Source organism: Diorhabda carinulata, chromosome 1 (assembly GCF_026250575.1).
Source record: "Diorhabda carinulata isolate Delta chromosome 1, icDioCari1.1, whole genome shotgun sequence".
NCBI lineage: Eukaryota > Metazoa > Arthropoda > Insecta > Coleoptera > Chrysomelidae > Diorhabda > Diorhabda carinulata.
In genome coordinates this window covers 29,723,241-29,733,311 of record NC_079460.1, presented here as the reverse complement: position 1 = coordinate 29,733,311, position 10,071 = coordinate 29,723,241, and the positions used below count along the sequence as shown (strand labels likewise).

Genomic DNA, 10,071 nt, shown 5'->3' with positions numbered 1-10,071 from the left:
ATAAAACTAATTTTGATATCGTATTTTGAAACGCAAACAGTATACAACCATGATTAACGATTTATATGTAGGAATTAAAAAAAGTACTTAACATCTGAAATTATGCCAGCGAGAATTAACAATTATATTTTGTCGACAAAGTATAAGAGTTGTTCCTAAGATACAACTTTCCAGCTGTACATCTAGTGCAGTGTTATTTAAGTTTACATTAATATATGATTTAGTGTAGATACAATATACGAAACTGATTTGATAAATACATAGCTTATAATTTCGGAAAATTGTCGATTCATTTTCTAATTTACCACTTGATCCAGCGATGCTCCAGCTGCCTTAACTTATCTGAAAAATATTTCTTGAGATCTGCAAAGTAAGCCTCTAACAACCATTCGAATTAAATTTATTTTTCTTGGGGTCGTTCTTTACTTTACAATCGTGTAACAGTTTAGCTCTTCATTAGGTAATAATGTATGTCACACTCTGTGATTCCCAGAAAATGGCAACCTTAACCTTTCAGGATAGTAGGATATCCCCTGTTCACTATGACATAGTGAAAATTTCCCCTAATGTATCTACCAATTGTTTGTGAATTGGCGTTGAGGTCAACCATTTTATGTGCAAGAATTTCATCTCTATTAGATACAATCGATTAGGATACTGACATGTAACTCTTGAATTTGGATTTAAGGCACACTTACATACTACTTACTACATAATAGATTAAAATTTAATGTAATGATAAACAGTTGTTTTGATTTATAAATGGGTCTGAGTCGAACAGAGGAATCATTCCTTGTACATAAAAGGGTGAATAATAATACTAGCATTAATAATAAATAACCAATTTATTTTAACAATTAATACAGTCAACTATAAAACACAACTTTTGATACATGATTGTAGTAGGTAATTTTATCTTAAGTACAAAACATTACGAAAAGCATGAACATTTATATTTTGAATTTTCAATTGCCGTTCCAGCAATCATATATCAGAACAACATTTTTTAAAGTTTATTATAATATACAAAAATAGTTTAATGATTGGTTCATGTAAAGTAATTTCAATAAATAACAATAGAAATATTCAGTACTATTAAAATTTAACATAGATTCAAAAGTTTCGCATTACTATGTTTTGATTTAAAAGGGATCGAACTGAACCTATACGAATAATAATAATAATAAAATATACTAAGAAATGAAAATTCACAATTTAAAGTTCTCTGGCGACTAGAAAAATTTTCCGTTGAAATAACGATAATAAATCACAAAATATACATAGCGAAATCAATGATCGTTTGGATGCTATGTATGGCGACTCTTCTTCGATGGCGACCGTCTAAAATTGGTTTAAAAAGGTTCAACGCGCTAGCACGTCGTAGATTGCCGATTAAATATAGAAAAAAACAATGAGAAGATATACAGGCAAATATACAAATAGAAAATGTTTCTAGAATGTATTGAAGTCGATGTGAATAGATTAAAAATTGAATAGCTGTGTCTAAAAAAATAATTGCGACTTTCACAAGTAAGTGAGAGAAAGTACAACCAAAGAAGTGAAACATGGAACATTTCAAATACCATTTTTCATCAAAATATTTCAACAGAAATGGATATTAATGTTATTCAGTATATGACATTTGATATTTTATTATTGTCGAACATAAAAGAAACCCGTTGCTGTGCGTCTCAAGCTACTACTACGATTTTGTAATGGGAGGAGAGTTATCATATCATCGTTAAATTGATACCAATTTTCAAGTTCTTCATTCAACTCTACAGCTGCATAATAATGTCCCCTAATCAAAGTCCCTGAATGTTGAACCACGCTGTAGCACTTGTATTCTGAGGTGCCAAATTTCAAATGTTTAAGAGGAAAATCCACTTGTGTCTCGTTTTTACGAAATCTGGCACCATCAGAATAATATCTAAAATAAAAATATTAACATATTTAATATCATTGGAACTAGAAATGACTCATATAAATTCACTAAATAACTATTTAAAAAGAGAAATTTCAATAAGACGGCAATTTAGTCCAAGGAAAAAGTAGTGATATTTCCTCATCATCTGATGATACTTTGTAAGAATTATTTTTTGTATGCTCTACAGACCGTGTAAGTCTAAGGCAGCAACGGCAATATTACAAAAATTAACAAACATGTTTCAAACCCTGTGTACTAAACAGTTTGCTAGTGCTTTGTGTCCAATTGGGGAGCTGTTTCTTTCTGATTCTGAATATTGTAGATCTTCCATAACACAGATATTTCCCTTAGTTTCCATTTCCTCTTTTGCCCACTGGATCCTTTATAGCACTATTTTTGTCATCTAACCTATGTAATTTCTTAAAATTTCATTGTCGTAAATTTCCGTCCCTTAATAAAATTCTTGATTCTAGGCTCTAATTGTAGAATATCCGAAACTAAATCGACCTTCACCAAGCTGATAAGAAAATAAATCCTATTTATATTTTTTATTATTTTTCAAAACATTATTTCAGTGGATGTTGCGACATCAAAATAATAAAAATATATTATCCTGAACTAAAGTATAAAACATATAGAATGTGCAGATTTCGATGCCAGTTACTTTTACTTAATTGTATAATTGCAAATATTTTCTATCAATACAATGTTTTATTGCGAACACTTTGATATAGGGTTGTCTGTTGTCTGCAAAACATTCGGTTCTTATAGAGGTTTGCGAACAATTACCCTCCATATAGTGAATGCATGAGTTAGTTTGGAGCAACTGACATATGAATTGCAAAAAAATGACTGATTAAATACATCACAATCCAATATATGTAATATAATTAAAAAATATTAAACAATATAACATCAATTAAACAAATAATAAACAAATATAAGGCTTATAAGTATAATAATATATCTATAATAGAAAAGTTTTGGTTATTCCAAATATGATAATGTAATTAATGAAAATATCAATTACTCACTTTGAAATTATTTTGCTCTTTCTGAAAAAAGACAAAACAAGTGGACTGTCGAAAATTCAAATTAATATAACAAAAAAGATAGACTAAAGAACATATATTACATTTAGTAATTTTATTACAGAACTGCATAAATACAAAAATGATATTGATGAAAAATAAAATTTAATAAATATCTTTACATGTATTGTTCTCAAAATTATTTCTTAGTAGGAAAATCCAATAGTATAAAGGAGTCAAAACTTTTAATCGGGTTTAAAAATGGTTCGTTGTCTTCTTTTGCACCATACTTCTTCTAATTTAATGTAAATTTTTATAAAAAAAGTTTCATAAACTTGAATAACACCAAGCTTAATTCTTCAAAAAACTCATTTAGATCACAATTTAAAAACACCTAATGAAAATAAAGAATGGCCAAATAAACACTTCAATACACACATCAAACAAATTAAAAGACACTTCAGAAATATTTGGTAAAATCTTGAAAAAAATGGAAATCTCTTCTTTCTTGTTAAGTATCTGCTTTGAGAACAATGTCTGCGCGTTGAATGCTTGCCTCATCTAAAATTCCAAGGAATCCGAATATTTTTCCCTTGTCAGATGTTCGCAAGAATTAAACTTATATGTCCCCATCAATACAAAAGCTTAGTATTTTTCCCATGTAATGTTCCAACAAGGATATCTTCAACATTGTATGTGATGCTATCTGGTTCCATACGTTGGCCAGAGGAAACAGTTGTCTACAGTCTTCTTCTTCATGGTCCGACTGCAGAAATTCTTTCGAATAATTTATGTTATGTCGTGTACCCAGTTTTCCCTTGTAATTGCGTATGAGGGCGGGAATATTTGAAATGAGGGAGAAAATAGGAAAATAATTACAATAAACTATTACATCAAAATTAGTTTTGAGATCTTGGTAAAGAATTTTCTAAATGGAGAATAGGATAAATGAAGAAATGATTAAATTCAACCATTTTGTTCACTTTGTATAGTAGATAGAAAAACGTGGAATGGTTATAAGACTTTAATAATTTTCATAGGTAAAATTAGCATTTTATATTAAAAATAAGTAATTTAATGAAGATTAAACAAGAAAACTAGGTGAACAAAGAAACCACATTTTTCTGGTGCAGTGCGAGATGACTTTGCCCACGAGGTTTTTGAATTTTAATTGAACGAATTAAACAAAAAAAACAACTTATAGTCAATCCTCATGATATACCTAAATAAACTATATAGTTCATCTAACTCACCTTTTGTTCAGGGAGGCTCCACAAACTAAAGTTCAACACCACTATAAAACACATGTTGAATGTTTGGTAGAGACAACAGCTGTTTCAAATGATGAGAAATTTTTAGACCTCCAAAAACTCAGTGGTGCCAACGGTATATCTGGGAAGGTTGATCCAAATACATTAGGCGCCTCACGTGTCACGTGTAAGTACATTCTCTCAAAAACTGGGAAAAGATACCCCGAGGAACAAAGTCACCACTATTGACGGTTTTATTTTATTATCAGCTCATTGAAGGTCGATTTAGGTTCAGATCTTACACTATAAAGTCAAGTTCCTCTATTTCTTTATTAGTCTTTCTTCCTCACCCCATATATATTTGATACTTTTATTTTTTGGGATACTAATAATACAACTTATTAACTTACCTTTTCAGTACCACAGCAAAAACTTTGGGTTCAATGGAGACTTCTTTTCGATTTATTATAGTGTTAACTGATTTACAGTTATTGCATGGATAATCAACTAAGCTGCTCTCTTTCAAGTAGTCATTAATCAGGCCATCTAAAGTACAATTTTTGTTTGGTACGGGTAAAAACAAAACCCCCTCAGTCTCGAATGATACATTTGTTTCATGACAGTTGCGGCAAACTTTTATATTCTTAAATTGGAAATAAAACGTTTCAATCCAAAAAGAAGAACGGCCTTTTAAGTGACTAAACCAGGCTTTTTCACTCTCGGTCTCTACTTTAATAGGTAAATCTATTGAGCAATCTTCACTGACTAAGTTGAACAGAAACAAGAAAAATTCGAAGCAATCTTCGTGAGTGTTTCTGTTATAATTGGGAGCGAACTCACATATCCGATTTTTGAAATGTGATATAAAAAATGTTCTAGGCTTACTTCTTGTTCCACTCCAAAGCTGTCGTAGGACCTAAAATATATGATTTAATAAGCTATTCAATTGAAATTAGACATTTAATAGCCATTTTCAGTTTCGTTGATTTTTTAAAAATTATTTTTAATGTTGGAATATGATTCAGAATGCTCTTTATTTGAAATATTTTTAAAGCTAATCATTTATAAACAGCTTCATATTTAAATAAGTGAGGATGTTAATTTCTATGAGAACTACTTACTTCTGCTAGATGATTATTAATATTGGGAAGCTTTTTAGTTGTATAAGACAGATATTGGTCAGATGTAACATAAGTTTTCTTAATGATAGGAATTACTTTTAGGCACTGTAACAAACTATTCATGTAGCATATATTTCCCACGTTTTCTAATCCAGTGAAACCGTCTTCAATTATCTGGAACATTATATTATATATATATATATATATATATATATATATATATATATATATATATATATATATATATATATATAAATATATATATAATTCAAACAAATGAAAAAAAACGATGTAAAATAAAATTTCCTTACAGCTACTGGTCTGGCAATACAAGCCACAGATGATGGTTTCAAAAAAGAAGCTCTGATTCTTTTTGTTCTTATCAATCGGTTTCCTCTTGTATTTCCATGCTCACTCTCTCCATGAAATGATGGTTTTGTTGTTTTCTGATGTTCTTCCACAGCCGTATCAATTTTAATGTTATCAATTTCATTACACACAGGAACTAACGCTTCTGGTAAAACAATTTTTTTGCTGTCCCTGTTGTAAGGGGAAATGTCCTCCAGCATTCTAGCCTCTACTTTTATCTCTGAGAATGAGCCTAAATATCGATTCACGTGTTCCAATTCTAATAATAAAAAAAAAAAATTACAATGATGTACAACTTCTCTGGACAGTTTATACTTTCTAATTCCTGCAGCTTGTACATCTCGGGATTAACCTGCTTCAAAAGCTTATGAGCGTTGATAACTCTGGTGGGATAAGATTGAACAAATTCTTTCAAGCCTCCATTCAATATAACTGGTTCATGTGTATTTCTACGCCATATATCACACTAGATAATAATAAATATTTATTAGAAAAAAGGGTTACATCATGCGCCCTTTTTAAAGACTTTTGATAACACCACCTTTCCCAAGAACGAGGGTATTTCTTCTCAATTAGAAATTTAATTTTAGATACTTATTCATTTCACAATCACCAATTCATTTTTTTAGCAAACATTACGATGAATTAAAGGACTTCTTTTACCCGAGTCTGCTTCCGTGGAAGGCAATTTTAATATCTGTTTATAAAGTCTAGGCTTATTATATACAGAGTGAAATTTCTCTCCGTGGAATTACGAAATTTTATAAAAATACGGTCAATTTAGAACAAAGTAAAAAGATAACATACACTTTAAGTCAATTTCCTTCAATGTGTTAAACTTTTTTATTAAGGACGACCAAAAACTCGCGACATGTGGTGCATTTGTCATAATAAAGAAACCGCTGGCCAATTTTCCAATATTCGCAAAGGTTCTACTTCCCCCATAAAAAAATTAGTGCTTACAGATGTTTGCCTCTGAACTAAAGGTTCAAATGTGTTACTGCTATTCTTAACACATAAGACTATGAGACATTCTAGATGAAATAAAAGCAGCGTAAGTAATAAGCTATGACATTCATCAGTTGGTTACATTTTATAACAAACGAAATCCTAACTTTCTAACTAATATTTTGTTAACAGATGAGATAACAATACTCCCTGAACTAATACACACTCGATATCATACCAATACCAAACAAGTGGTTAATGTACCATGATGCTGCACTTTTTCATTTTTTATATTCTTAATAAGTAGTTATTATTTTTTATTTACTTTACTGTTTCTCTGTAGTCGCAAATGACTAATCACTGGTATTTTTTCAACATTTCTGTTACATTTTTGTTATATATTACTTTTTTTAAGTGATATATGCGACTACAGAGAAACATTCCTCGCATTAATTAAAAAGAACCCTGTATTAGATTACCATACCAAATATTAAAAAAGTAAACATTCTAATTCTATATGTAAAAAAATTCAAGTATATATCAGAATTATATGAAAGTTGTAGAAAGAACTTTGATATATGGTTCAATCTAAAAAATATTTCCAAATGAAAAACTTGCTATAACAAACTTATTTAGTTAGATGCAAAAAAACTGGCTTCAATAATTGTATACATCTGATTAGGAGATAATACTCGTATTATGTAATAAATCTACATCCACTGACATTTTCTATATACAATGTACTAATTTTTTCTTGAAACACAGATATATGTAATTATTGAACTAATTTCACACCAAAAAGGTCTTACTTTTACAATAATATTCCTCAATCTTGATAATCCTGTGCCTAAATAGTTGCGTTGTATAGTATCTTTATCTAATAGAATTAAGATATGAAATTGGTCCCTTTTGTCCCAAAGTTTTTTTGCCGAAGACTCAAGGCAATGTCCCAAAGCATTTGCAGAAGATCTAAACATAATCCAAAAAATAGTAATTGATAAAAATACAAATTTTTGTTTATTCAAATACCAATAGAATATACTTACCCTGGTATTATGAAAGATTCAGGAATGTTAATAATATACCCTTTACTGGGATTGATTTTAGTTTTTAAAAAATCTTTAACTGGACGAATATCAACTATAAGAAAATTATCACATGATTGAAGGATTGAGAGTAGTTTCTCAGGTTCTATGAAATGATCTGAAAAAATAAATATATATAAAGATCTTAGTAGTGGGACTGTGGCCAAATTAAACACCAAAGTGTACTAATTCTAATATATTCCCAAGCGTTCGAATACTTATGTATTTATCATCGGGGACTGAAATTATAGTCAAAGTACAACATAAAAATATCTAAAATTAATTAATTACAAATTGCAATGTCTTTGGTTAGGTTTTGTTTTTTCTTATAAGAAAAATATTCAATTCATAAGATTCAAAAATCAATATAAAAATTTTACGCTTGATAAATATCAAGCTTATTTATCATGGTTGTTATTCAAATCGTTGTAAATTTTCATTGATTAGATTATTAATGACATCAAATTTTTATAAGTAACGTTTGTAGCATTCGGTTTAAAATTAAATAAGTTCAATACTTCAGCATTTTGTGGCTAAATGATGCTATCAGTGTCATCTTGAAATATTATGTTAACGGTTTGTTTCTACCAACGCAGTTAGTACTCGAGGTTGTTTGTTTGCTAATGAGTGATTTGCAACAATTATGAATATTGACAAAGAAGTTGGCATTAGTGTCGTGTAAGTATTACGAAACATTTCCGTTTTAGCTTGAATTTATTTTTGTAGTTGCTTTCTTTAGTAGAAATAGTATGTATATTTCGTTGGCAAATCTTATTTCTAATAAAAACATTAGCGAAAGCATTACATATAAGTAACGCTAGGCTATTAGACACTAGTTAATAGAACAATTTTTTAAAACATATTTTTTTGTTTCTAGGGGTTCCCTAACGTTAGAAGAGGCCCTTGAAATTGCTTACATTGATGAGGCACAAGATATATTTATACAGCCACCAGATCCAAACGTCCTTACTGATGAGAACTCTCTCGACGAGGATCAAGGAAGTAGGATAATCTAAACAGCCGTCAACTTTTATCTTAAGTTGAAATAGAGCTTTCGAATAAACAACGCATTTTTTCCTATTATTCTGAAGACCTAGTAATTCGAAGAGTACTACTAATAACACGAACATAAATAAAGCTACAGAAATATTGCTATAAAAAATTGGTCTCAAGGATAATATGAGCTGGATTGAAAATGGGGATCTAGAAGAATCAAGATGTCGGACTTTCCCTGAGTGGAATTATAAACAACTATATGTAAAAAGTGTGATTTAGGTTTATCTATTGAATGTATTGTAATTTTTCATACAAAATAAATATGATTTTTTTTCCCGTAAGTCTATAACTAAACGGCCTAACTTTACATATATGTAATTTTTTTGCTCTTCTTGTATTCGACCACGAACAAACTTTTATAAAAAAAAGGAAAAGTCTCGGTCATAATAGGTTAAATGTTTTTAAGTTAGATTAGGTGATTAGGTTAGGTTGTTATGTATGAAGTTGAATTTATAGGTAAGATATATATATATATATATATATATATATAAAGTGATCCGATTCCGTAATTATTTTTTTAAGTTTTTACAGCTTCCATTTCCATTATATTGGTGAACGAATAACAACCTCCCCTCCACCCTCCAACTCGATAATGGCTTCAAAATGGAAGCCGAAACTTCGAGAAATTTAAAATTTCTCGAGATTCAGGCTTCCACTTTGAATATTATATATTGTACTCACTCATATTCTGTCTCATAATTCAGTACTCATGAGTATGAGTTTGCTAATTACAAGTATAATTACTTATATTTGAATGCGGATGGTTCGCCTCATTCATGTGTTTGTACCAAGTATCTTTATCAGGCCAATATGAATACAATTTAATAATAATATCAATATAATATTAATAATAAAAATTATATATACCTTCCATTTTAAGCGTCACACATTTACACCCATAATTTTTTATACTAAAAACTGAAAAAACTTTTAGGAGCCAGTTTAAACTAAACGAAATTGAAATTATAATATTATTTTGCTTCAAATATATACAAATGGACTATATTTAAGCACAATTACACTACTAACAGAACCAAAAGGTGAAAACGGAAAAATAATGACGAAGTAACTCAATAGATCACTCACAAACTTAATAATGGACACTAAGCTTGTTGTTTCATGAAATTACCCCATTGTAACTATTCTTTTTCTAATGCAGGATTGTCAGATCAACTATTAAACTGTATTAGTATTTAAAATTAAGAAATATGATAAAATTTTGACTACATTAATTATTCTTATGTGATTAAGTAGAAATTTGAATAATTGTCTTTCATTTTCATC

At 29.4% G+C, this 10,071-nt stretch overlaps 1 protein-coding gene across 1 annotated transcript; it reads right to left on the bottom strand.

Annotated features, from left to right (window-relative positions):
* Positions 1-1,653: 1,653 nt before the first annotated feature.
* On the bottom strand, positions 1,654-9,867 carry LOC130894946 (ubiquitin carboxyl-terminal hydrolase 8-like). The gene is made up of 8 exons (XM_057802012.1): positions 9,655-9,867; positions 7,693-7,849; positions 7,456-7,615; positions 6,014-6,164; positions 5,641-5,957; positions 5,330-5,503; positions 4,619-5,124; positions 1,654-1,930 (listed from the first exon to the last, which is right to left on the bottom strand). Exons 1-8 carry the CDS (start codon positions 9,659-9,661, stop codon positions 1,654-1,656), a joined length of 1,749 nt encoding a protein of 582 aa, XP_057657995.1. The 5' UTR covers positions 9,662-9,867.
* Between the last annotated feature and the right edge of the window lie 204 nt (positions 9,868-10,071).